Below are 12234 nucleotides of genomic sequence, written 5' to 3'. Positions count from 1 at the left end.
ACCATTACAGGTGATGGAGCCTGGCTGTCCTGAGGATGGATGAACACCCGCTAGACCATGGGAAGCAGTAAATGAATTCCTCATTTTGCTTTGCTTGTGTATGTGGCTTTAGATTTACCTGTTTAACTGTCTTTATCTCAACCCATGAGTTTTCTCACTTTTACTCATCTGATTCTCTCCCCTCTCCCACTAGGGAAGGGAATTTAGGGAGCAGCTCTGCGAGGCTTAAATGCCAGCTGGAGTTAAACCACAGCAGTATGTTCATAGATATCTACCTGAATGACCATTTTCATGGGCAACTTGCAGAACTTTAATTTCCTTCTCCTTTACCAGGTTCATTTGATAGAGACCAAGAGGTTGAAAGATTATGAGGGTGAGAAGTTGGAACTTAACAAACTGAGACTGTGATTGCAGGAACCTCAATTTTAACAATACCAGGATTCAAAACAACATTTAAAAATTAAACTCTGCCAGTTATACAAGAACAGATTCATTTTTTGGGGTGCAATTGCATTTACAATATTGATTGCAGTTACATATTTGTTTGCAGCTAGATTGCTTTAGCCCTGATTTTAACCCTTGCTTGGCTGCTTGCCTGGAACACTACAACGAAGATTACATTCAGACAAGAAAAACGTTACCTGTGTGATTCGTCATCAAGGCATTTGCAGCAAATATTTGTGTTGATAAAAGGGAGGCAGAGAAACTGTATGGTTTTCGAAAGGAACAACAAAAATTCTTTTTCCTTTAAAAGCCATGATAATTAGCCTTTGTGAAAATAACCAATGCGTGATAACCAAAAGATTTTGCTTCAGCTGCGTGATGTGGACCGAAATGCACAAAATATATAGAAAAATAAAAGTAAAATGGACCTTTTAGTACATTTCTTTGTTGCTGCACAACAGTAATTGTATTTTTCCCACTCAAACCACAAAGAAAGTGTAAGACATTGAAAATGTAAATCAAGTAACCTTAAGGACTGAATCTTTTTGATTTGAGAAAGATGTATGCAATGTAACACAAAAAAAAAAACACATTTGAGCAGAACCCAGAATAAAGCAACTTATTTACAGTGATCAAACAATGTCCCTGAAGGTTGTAATTAAGGTGCTTGTTGCCTTTGAAACCATCTTTTCTGGGTTGTTACTTTGTTCAATAAAAAAGACATTTATATCCATTCATAAACTCATCTCTGGTTTGACAATCCATATTAGCAACTGCTGTGATCACATCAAAGCAACCATAACAATTGTTTCAATATCTTTTTCCTCCATCTTTCCTAAAATGCTAAGCAGCCATACAACCATCATCACTAACATGAGCCCTTTATTTGATTTATTCCTCATTATAGGTACAAGAAGAGTCTTTTTTATTAAAAATAGCAATATAAAATATAAATACAGTGAATGCCTGAGATGGAGAACGTCATTCTTCATGTCAGGACATATGACAGTACCATTGAAAGAAATATTTTACAATACAAGCTAGAAGAGCAAATATCTCAGTAATATGTCCCTTTTCCTTCCCAGCAGCTTAGAGCCCCGTTCGGAGGCTGCTCTGAGGGTGAAAGCTTCACTGCTAATAGGAAGGATGGCTCAAAATCAGGCACAAGACTAAAGAGCGAAAATACATCGCTTACATGTGACTTCCTTTTGCCAAACACCTCTGGGCAGTGTAGCAAGGAGGGCTAGAAAAAACTATGCAAACAAGACAAAAGGCTTGAATAAGGTGGTACAGAGTATCATTCAGCAGGGCTGGAGCAGAAGCCCAGGCTGGCTGACTCCCAGTCTAACCATCTGTCTGCTACAGGGTGTTGCTCTGCACTTCCAATTATCTTCCATTCTTTTCTTTTTCTTTTCTTTTTTTTTTTTTTGGTTTGGTTTGGTTTGGTTTTTTTGGTGGGTTTTTTTTTAAACAAAGACTAAGCTTTCTTCCTCATAAAAACAAATTACTTTGGAGATCAAACACTAGGCATTGACTCCCTAGCCTCATGAGCTTGAACCCTTGAAGGAAGAAAATCTCCCTTTTATCTCTCAGTAGCACCCACTGAATTCATTGCAGCTGGCAGGCTGAGAGCTCTTTGAAAGAAGATCCAAAGAACTGGGAACCTGGCTGTTTTGCAGGGAGATGAAAGATCTCCCTACATGTCCTGAAAGAGGAGAACTCTGTCCCAATGTCCTTTTCCCAGTGCTCCTTTCTCCACTATTATGTTGTCATCAGTTGCCCATATGGGTGCTGTCTTCCCGGATCAGAGGTGACTCTGTTTCAGGGGCTGGTAAAATGGTTCTTCTTTCACATACAGGCACGACTCCCTGGTGCAACCATTCAGTCATAATCATAATAGCCTGCTTTCCCTTACCACATAGCTCAGATGGAATCACAGTTTTATTAAGGTTGCTGCAGACTCCCAAAGTGATATGAAGGGCATAATTAGTGTCAATAAAAAAGATACTATACTTTATGGGCATTATTTAAGGGTTAGCCAATTGTTCAGAGTTTATGCTCTTTGGCGAGAAGGGAGATCTATTTTAAAACTGCAAGGAGAAGAGTTTTGCTTAATGAATTTAATCATATACTTTGATTAAGCAGCAGGGGAAAGCAACAAATTTCTGATGGTGAGAACTTAGGTGTTTGGGGATTTTTGTTTGTTTGTTTGGGTTTTTTTGTTGGTTGGTTTTTGGGTTTTTTTCTGTCAAATACCTCCTGAGCACTAAAGATGCTAATTGGTATGCTGGATTTTCCCCACTAAACTCAAGTAAATTAACATAATGTGGGGAAGATATAAAGAGGCTGAAAACCATATGCATAACTGCAGGCTAAGAAGAAAGCATACCACAGCTTCTCTCTCCAGCTTCTCTCTCCAATCCCAGTCTGTGAGAGTGGCTGCAAATAGCATAAAGCACATATACGGCTTTTATCTGTCTCTTCCTTCCTACCCCTAGAAAGTGCACCCACTAACAGAGTCCAGAGGCCCAGGACTACCAAGTGATAGTGAAAGCTCAGTGAATTTGTGTAGCAGATCCTCTGTCAAATGACAGAGCAATTTACGGGGTTTTGTAATAACTGTCCTCTCTTTATCATGTCCTAAGCAACAAAAATCTGCAGGTTTAGTCCATCTGCGACACAAATCTTCCACAGAGTTCAGCTGCTGAATTGACACAGAGGTAAACTCCCTTCAAAAGCCTCCGTGCAAAGAGTACATCTTGATCATACCTAATTAGGCTGCAGGTCTGATTTCTGCCCGTACAAAACCGTCAAAAAACAAAAGCTGTAAGATTTATCTTTTGCCATATCAAGTCAAACCTTAAATGTCAAGTGCTTTAAGCCATTTCAATCATAATGGAATTTTTACAGAAATTACTTCTGCCGTTTCTGATTTATTCCTTTCCTGATAGGTTTATGGCCTTTTTTTTTTTTTTTTTTTTTTTGGCCTTTTTTTTAATACCTCCTTCTCATCTATTGGAAGGCTTGCACTCTGCATGTGGCAGCAGAGCTTTTTATGTGCAGCCCTCACTATAGTGGAAAGAGTTAGTGAAACCACAGCTCCAAATGCAACATCTTTGACCTTTTGTTTGGGTTTACCCACACAAATCGGAATTACTGCAGCAATGAAGAGAATGTCAAAAGCTGCTTTTGAACAGCATTAGTGACTCTTCCAGCTGCTCACCATTTATTTAATTTTATTCATTTTCTTTACAGCATTAATTACTTTGATTAAGGTATATTTATTGAAATGTATGCTTAACAGAAAATCTGTGTTTTGTTGGATTTGGTTTAAGAAGGCTACTTAAATTTAGTTATGGTGTCAGGCCAGAGTGTTGAGCACTTCAGAGGTGAAGCCCAGACCTGGAAACATATTTAAGCCTCTTCCCCTACTTGAGACAACAACAGGCTGCTCCTTGTGCCATTACAGAGCTATCCAGAAACAGTGAACATGAAATAATGCCATGTTTCCTCACACATAGACCACAAGTTGCTGGAATTAAAAAATATTTCAAAAAAGCCCTGTACCTCAGCAACAGAACATGGTCAAGAGCTTGTGTATCGTGAGATGTTTATCTCAGGGTCTTCCCTCCCCTCTTATTTGCTATAGGTGCCCCCTTATCTCCTTGGAGCCTGAGTTTGTAAAAATTGTCTTGGTATTTTTATAGGATGGAAGGTTTATGTGTAAGGAAACAGGACTCCTGCCACAGCAGACCTCCTTCTCACATCCCTAGGGGCCTAAGTGCAGCAACAGCCAGGGAGCCCTCTCCACTGCAGGAAACCATCACATCAAGGTCAGCTTCAGCAAGCTAAAGCAGGGTGTTGACCCCTGGATCAAGACAAGCTAGGAAATTTCAGTGTTCTGCCCACCTCCTGTGCCATCCACAGAGAGGCCTGAAGCTGAACGTTACGGAAAGAAAATCCCCACCAGAAGATCCTTGAAATAGCTTACTCCTTGGCACCAGCTACCCAGGGTCAGATGATTCTCACTGTGACTGGATGAGTCATCCCATTGAGGGCAGCGACATGAATGAAATGAGGGATATTTGACCCATAAAAGTCAGGTTTTGTTCTCATATTGCATTCACTGATGGGCACTTTACTGTTCAGAATAAAATGTTTTTGAAGCAGCCTAAGCAAGTGCAGGAGAGTTTCAGTGGTACATATTAATAGAGAAAATTTACCAGCATGCTCCGACTACTGACCACAAAGGAGACTCCAAACTATCTGTTACTCTAGCTGTACCTAGGGCTCTTGCTTCTAACTGCTCAATGAAGAGGAAGGGAAACAGCTGTGTTCAAGAGAAAAAACCTCTCCATTTTTACAGACAGTTTTGGTTTTTATCTCTGTAAAAAAAAATGAAAAAAATCAAGTACAAACACAGTACCACAAATGTCACCAATTTCATGTGTAATTTTCCCTTGGGCATGCACTCAAGAGTCCACCCAGTAAATGCACAGGTTGTTCTTATTGATCTTCCACCTCTAAGAAATACAACCCTAATTACCTCCATCAAAGTTGTCCATGCTTTAGCCTCTGTTTAAACTGTCTTCTAGCTTTTTATAAGAAAAAGTGTCTTTATCAGCCCTGAAGAGGCAGCTTGATTGTTTTATTCATACATAGCACAGACTACATATCCTAGCTTTCATTGTCTCACTGGCTTTTCACACTGATAAGGGAGCAGGATTTTTTCCCTCTAGGTTAGCTTATGAAGAGAAAAAACAAAATAATTCCATCCTATATTATCCTTTTCTAACTCTTAGTGTTGATCTGCACCTGGCAATACTGAGCATCTTTAACTCACTTAGGTCTGGAAAGGCATTACCCAAGGATGTATATGTGGCCCCACCGTTGCCTCTTCCTACTATTTTCTTCCTGTGCAGAGAGACCTGGCACTTTGCAGAGCTCCAGGAGAGAGATCAGAGTGGAACACCACATTTAGAGTGTGCTGCTTCCCTGCACTCCCAACCTGCAGAGGTGGAGGCTGCTGCCTGAGAGTTCCCTTCCCCCCAGAAAAAGACCACAGAGCATAAACTTTCCTGATGTGTTTCATGGATCTCTCATGAAAAAGATATCCTGGTACTCTAATTTACACAACACATGCTGCTTTCAAACAGCTGGACTGCAGAGAGGAGCTACCAACTCTCCCTTTACTCTGGCAAGCCCCAGTCTTTGGGGTCCTAACCCCATTGCTGATCTCTGCATTCAGCATTAGGGGAATTAAAAAAAAAAAGAAAATGTGGGATTTCTGTTTAGGCAGAGCAAAATGGGAAGGGCTTGGATAGGGAACATGGCTAGTGGCAAGAAACACCAACAGAATAGGTGCCTTGAGCAGTTCTACATTTTTCACAATTAAAGTTTGACACTTTTTACTGTCCTGCCACTGGTTAAATTAAGCCTGCAGAATATTAAATTAAATTACCCATAAAATAATTATATCAGTATTAAAACAGACATAATTTTTGCAACATAAAGATGAAAGCCTGTACTTGCATGCTATCTGTAAAAATCAGCTCTCATAGAGTACTTAGCTCACCAAGCATCAATATTTACTAAAATGTTCAAAGACAGATATTCAATCAATCAAATCACTTTCCAATGGAGTTTCAGCAGTTTCATTTTTTAATAACACATTTTAATGAGCTATTAAATTGCCATGTACTTCAGTCTGCATTGTAGTTCCTTTCTAATCAGTGCTGATTATCAAGACATTTGTATCTGGCAAACCTACTCTTGTTTCATAATCAGCCTTCCTATTCCCCTCAGAGATTCAACAGTCCAGTTTCTGCAACAATGATATTATGGCTGCAGCATCCAAAACACATGTCCTAAGAGCCATCTCTGGGCTGTTTAGAATCACCCTCTCCCTTTACCTAAGCTTTAGTACCTGTCAGTCTGACCTCGGTACCAGGAAAGGTCATGGAGCAGATCACCTTGAGTGTTATTAGAAGACATATAAAGGATAACCAGGGGATCAGGCCCAGTCAGCATGAGTTTATGAAAGGCACGTTCTGCCTGACGAACCTGATCTCCTTTTATGACCTGATGACCTGACTATTGGACCAGGAAAAGGCTGTGGATATTGTCTATCTGGACCTCCAAAAAGCATTTGACACGGTTCCCCATAGAACTCTCATAAAAAAGCTGGCTGTTCATGGCTTGGATGAGCACACAATCTGTTGGATCAAGCACTGGCTGGACAGTTGGGCCCAAAGAGTGGTGTCGATGGAGTCAAATCCAGCCAGGGCCAGTCACAGGTGGTGTTCCTTAGGGCTCAGTGTTGGGACGTTTTCTGTTTAACATCTTTATGGATGATCTTGATAAGGACATAGAGTGTATTATCAGTAAGTTTGTAGATAACATCAAGCTAGGCAGGAGTGTTAATCTGCATGAGGATAGGGAGGCTCTACAGAGAGACTTGGATAGATTAGATCATTGGGATCATGTTAATGGTTCGGGCTTCAACAAGGCCAAGTGCTGGGTCCTGCTCTTTGGCCAGAACAACCCCAGGCAATGCTACAGGCTTGGGGAAGTGTGGCTGGAAAGTGTCTGGCAGAAAAGGACCTGGGGGTTCTCATTTACAAGTGGCTGAATATGAGCCAGCAGTTTGTCCAGGTGGCCAAGAAAGCCAGTGTCATCCTGGCTTGTATTAGAAATAGTGTGACCAGCAGAAGTAGAGAGGTGATTGTCCCCCTGTACTCAGCACTGGCAAGGCCATACCTGGAGTGTTGTGTCCAGTTTTGGGCACCTCAATTCAAGAGAGATATTGAGGTGCTGCAGCGAGTACAGAGGAGGGCAACGAAGCTGGTGAAAGGCCTAGAGAATAAATCTTATGAAGAATGCTTGAAGGAGCTGGGAATGTTTAGTCTGGGGAAGAGGAGGCTGAGGCGAGACCTGATCAGTCTCTACAACTACCTGAAAGGTCATTGTAGAGACGTAGTGTTGATCTCTTTTCACAGATAATTAGCAACAGAACAAGAGGGAATAGCTTCAAGCTGCAACAGGGGAGGTTTAGACTGGACATTAGGAAAAACTTTTTCACAGAAAGAGTGGTTAGATGCTAGAATAGGCTGCCCAGGGAGGTGGTGGAGTCACCATCCCTGGATATGTTTAAGGGTAGTTTGGATGTGGTGTTGGTGGATATGGTTTAGGGGAGAACTTTGTAGAGTAGGGATAATGGTTGGACTCGGTGACCCCAACGGTCTTTTCCAACCTGAATAGTTCTGTGATTCTATAATTCTATTATTCTGTTTTCAAACCAGGGATGACAATACTTAACTCTACTTCTGTGTGGTACTTCGAACATGAAGAATGAAAAACATTTTAAAAGAACCCAAAGCTATCACTAAACCCCAAGTTCCTGTCTCTACATAGTGTTGGACAGTCACAGGTGGAGACTGCAGGTTGGGCCTCTGACTGTGCAGCCACATACTGTTGCAGGGAAAAGGCAGTAGGAACATGGGTGTATGGACAAGCTTCTCAAACCCTGGCTGTTGTGTCTGAGGCAAACTGAATGAGACTTTAACCGAGGCCAAAGTCCAGGTTTAGCATGAAAAACACTGATATAATCCCAGGGAAATCCTTCCCTCTGGTTCAAGCTAGGAACAGAGAGGGGAGAAGGAATAGAGCTTCCTCAGAAATGTGTCTAAGTCATAGTATTCACTGCCAACAGCAGACGTTCAATTGTGTGTTGTTTCTCTAGCTGAAAGCATTCTGAATGGAAACAAGGTCTACCAAGTCCTGTCCATTTGCAGTTTGGGGAGCTACAGTAAAATATGACACAGTTCTATTAGTAGCAGCAGGAATATAATTTTTTATAGGCTAGTAGGAAGACTAATGGTGAAATGGATGCACACATCATATGTTTTCAGCTTACTCTCCACCCAGAACTGCAGCAGGCAGGCTTAAATCTGAAAACAGAGACCTAGATTGCATTGGTGTAGCAGGGTTATGAAGGTAGAATGGGATCTTTTAGAGCTTTTATCTTGCCCAAGGCAAGCAAATTCCCACTCTTTCCCTGAAGTTCAACTTTGCAGCTTCTAATAAAAATATCTCACCACATAGAAAAAGATACACCCATCCTTACAAGGACTGACAGCATTATGCTTTCATTATACTTCCAGAGGCACTGAAAACCTATCAAAAACTGTAGGGCTAATTTGGAAGTCCTACATTTCTTTGATGGACTGCTATAACGTTGATGTAACAACTCTAATGGATTTAGTAGACCATTATTTGCTCCATTAGCCATTCTATGTACCTGATTAAACTGACATTAAGAAAACCTGCACTTTTTTCTGGGGTTCTGGAGAGGAGAATATATGTAGCATGTACATACGTACAAATTGTTGCTATTTTAAATTCTTACACCAGAAAAGTAATTATCCCTTGTGACTGATCAGTTTCAAATCATCTCAAGTAATGCTTGAAAGATAAATCTTTTCCCTTCTGCATGTTGTGCTGAGAATGGTTAAAGATTCCTATGAAATCCAACTCCATAAAACCACTGGTCCATGTAAGACTCTGCTGACCAGGCTGACTTTGCAGCCAGTTGGGAGCTGCTACAATCAGTGCACAAATGCTCTGATTTGGTCCCTGCAACCATAGCAATAAACCTACACTCCTTGTCAATAGACCTGCCATTACTCACAACCTGATTGCTGATGTACTGTATGCAGTAAGAGAAATCAAAAGGATTGCTGGGGGAGCAAGGGGATCTGCCTGAGGAAAGGCTAAAGAATGGTTGTCCTAATGGAAAGTCGAAGTGCTCAAAGTGGTCCACTCTCCTGTTTAGCAATATAACAGTAGTTACTTCAGACTCTCTCTGAAGCGCTACTCTCACCTCAGAAAATGCAACATAAATCACAATGCAATCACACTACAGTGTGCTCACCCCTGCTGACAACTAGGGAGGGGAGCAAAATGTTCAGAAGGAATCCAAGACGGACAGAGAGCTCAAGGAGGGAGGGAGAGGAAGGGAGAATCTGGCCTGAGAAGGTATTTTGTAACCCTAGGTCCTCCAAACCTATCAGGCACAGAGTGTGCCAAGCTTCCTCTGAAGCAAGGAAGAAGCAGAGAGAGGAACCAACAAGTGCCTGCGGGTGGACATCAGTGTTTCTACGTACTTGCAAGTAATTTGGGGATGTGCTGACTATGAGGGGAAGGAGGCAAGTAGCGTGCCTGTGTCAGCCTTGCTAGTTGTATAAGCAAGAAACACCTGCATGTCTTTGTGCTGCCTCTAGTCTGGTAGTGGAAACACACCTGCAAACAGCTGAGAGGAAGCCTCCAGGAGCAGGGACAGAAGAGATGATGCTGCTGAAGAATGAAGAAGCATCAGAGCAGGATAAGGGCTCTAGCTTTTAGTGCAAGTGTTCCCAGGTCTCTAGAGCACATGCCGCCCCATCCCAAGGCTGTGCAGGCTCTTTTATTATAGACAGTCCTCAGCTAATAGCCTTTCTTTTTCACACGCGAGGACATTGCTGCAGAATGATCTGTGGGCTAAGTCTCCACGATTTTTTTTCTCATGTGGAAGAGTTTACACAGTAAAAGGAAGCAGCAGCTGAAGTACCCTGGCTCCAAAGGTGTACTGGTAGGAGTTTTACCATCTGCTATCAGCAGGATGCAGACTGTAGGAACTCAGAAACCTATTGACATCTGGGCTACCTTAATTTTAATCATAGTAGTTTGTATATACATGTATATCTGAGAGTATTTTGTGTAAACACATACATACTTACTTATACGCATGTATATACAACTTGTATTTTTATTACCTCTGCTTCCTTGGCGTGTGCAAAGAGACATATATGATGGCTATGCCAGCATAAGGAGGTGATCTCCCTGTCTTTAGTTTAAATTCCACTATTCATCAGGTCTCCTTACCAAGGATGCAATTCAGTTCAAGTTCTTGAGCCAGTTTAAAACATAAATTTGAACAGGCCACATGTCAAAGGTCAGAAAAAGCATATTTTGAAAAGTTTCTGGTAGTTTTGGCCAAGCTCTTTTTTTTTTTTTTTCCCATAATGGCCTTTTTGAGTATCACTACTATTCATGTGTCCTCCAGTTTCCAGAGCAGCCATGATGGGCAATTGGGCAAATATGGCCAATGTACTACCGTCACAGCTGAAGTATGCCCTTTCCCATTTTCTTTTCACCCCAAGATGCTGTTCTTGTGGAGAGAAGAGTTGCCCCCTCTGGCTGCACCTCAGACTTTCCATGGGCACAGCTAACAGCAGCCACCTCCTCTCTCTTCCTACGGAGCAGTGTGTGAGGATTTTTAGATTAAAAATAAAATAAGAAAAATATCAAGCAATAGATTAGATAGATAGATAGATAGATAGATAGATAGATAGATAGATAGATAGATAGATAGATAGATATTGTGGATCCTGAAGCAGATATTTGACTGAAGCAGGCTTCAGCTCACTTTATTAAGCCCTCTTCGGTTTGTTCAGTATGACCTCAAGTTTTACCTTGCAGTGGCAGGGAGGTAACTCTCTTTTCCTAGACTGATCCATGGGCTTGAGACCCATGTGTTTTCACTGTCACTAAACAAAGCTCATGACCTGAGCAAGTATAGAACTTTTCCTTTCAGTGCATGTCCCTTTACCTGCCTTCCATCGTGTTTTGTGCACAAGCAGAGCACAGCACTAAGAAACACCACAAAAAGATCTACAGCAGAAAAGCCCAGCAAAATATTGCCCCTGGGATAGTCCTGTCTGGCTCATATCCACCCTTTTGTATTGTTTCACTACCTGAAGTGCCCTCAAATGCTCAGCAGAATATCAGGAAAACCTTATGGTCCCTCAACAGTCACTTTCCAGACTCCTTGGTTATTTCAGAGACAAAGAGCACCTCTCCATACCAACCCCTGAAGAGCAGAGCTAGGTTTAATCAATTAGCCTCTGCGGGGTGATTTGTGGTTGCTGGATTGATGGCACTGTGTGAGTGCAAAGCAAATTCGTGACTCGTTCCGGTACTTTTTCCAGGATACAATGAGGACTAACAGCAGCTCCTTCCTTCACTGCCTGTGAGATCAGATGCACACCATACCATAGACATCTCCAAAGCTGCTGATCATTAGACTGGTTCTTCAAAGGGAAAATTGCAGCTGGTGTGAAACTGCTGGTTGACAACTCTGCCAGCATCCTCCCTCTGCCCCCCCTCGCATCCTGGATGCAAAGAGGACCTGATGTCAAAGACAGACTTGCAAAGCCCTGCCAGAAAGCACGCGGTACTCACCTTGGAAATAGATGCCTGACTGGATTTGCAGGACCCTGGGAAGGGCCCTAGGGTCCAGAGAATGAATGAACTTCTCCAGGGTAGATGCCATGGTCTGCAGCAAGGCAACATGTGGGTTTGGCACGTAAAGACCAGTGAACAGCTTTTGAGGCAGCAACACTTGCAGCCTGGTGCGTGCTGCTGTTGGCTCCGCGGTGGAGGGGAGGAGCAGCATGGGGGGGGTTTCTGCTTCCTTTCCTTTGTGGCTGCTTCCTCCCAGAGCTGCAGCTGGAGTGGGGTGCGGTGAGGTGATGCTGAGTTGATGGCCTCACCATCAGGCTGCGATACCTGTGTCCACATAGGGTCCAGGCCAACCTGGGAAAGGTGCAGGGGGTGCTGTGGGTAGTGGACTTTGGAAGGGGCAGGTGGACCTGCCACAGAACTCTGTCTCATTGGGGACGGTTATTGACCCTGTAAAAAGAAGATACAGAATATCAGTCCTGCCTAAAGCGAGAAATAACATGCCTTGGT

The 12234-nt window shown here is 42.4% G+C and overlaps 1 protein-coding gene across 1 annotated transcript in view; it reads right to left on the bottom strand.

Annotated features, from left to right (window-relative positions):
• The window catches only part of THEMIS (thymocyte selection associated), a 75999-nt gene extending 64184 nt beyond the window's left edge, over positions 1-11815 (bottom strand). The window contains exon 1 of the mRNA XM_051613031.1: positions 11725-11815. Coding sequence (XP_051468991.1) covers positions 11725-11815 — 91 coding nt within the window. The remainder of the gene's footprint in view (positions 1-11724) is intronic.
• Between the last annotated feature and the right edge of the window lie 419 nt (positions 11816-12234).

This window comes from Apus apus, chromosome 3 (assembly GCF_020740795.1).
Source record: "Apus apus isolate bApuApu2 chromosome 3, bApuApu2.pri.cur, whole genome shotgun sequence".
Lineage (NCBI taxonomy): Eukaryota > Metazoa > Chordata > Aves > Apodiformes > Apodidae > Apus > Apus apus.
Note: the sequence above shows the minus strand (reverse complement) of the source record. Positions and strands in the feature narration are given on the sequence as shown.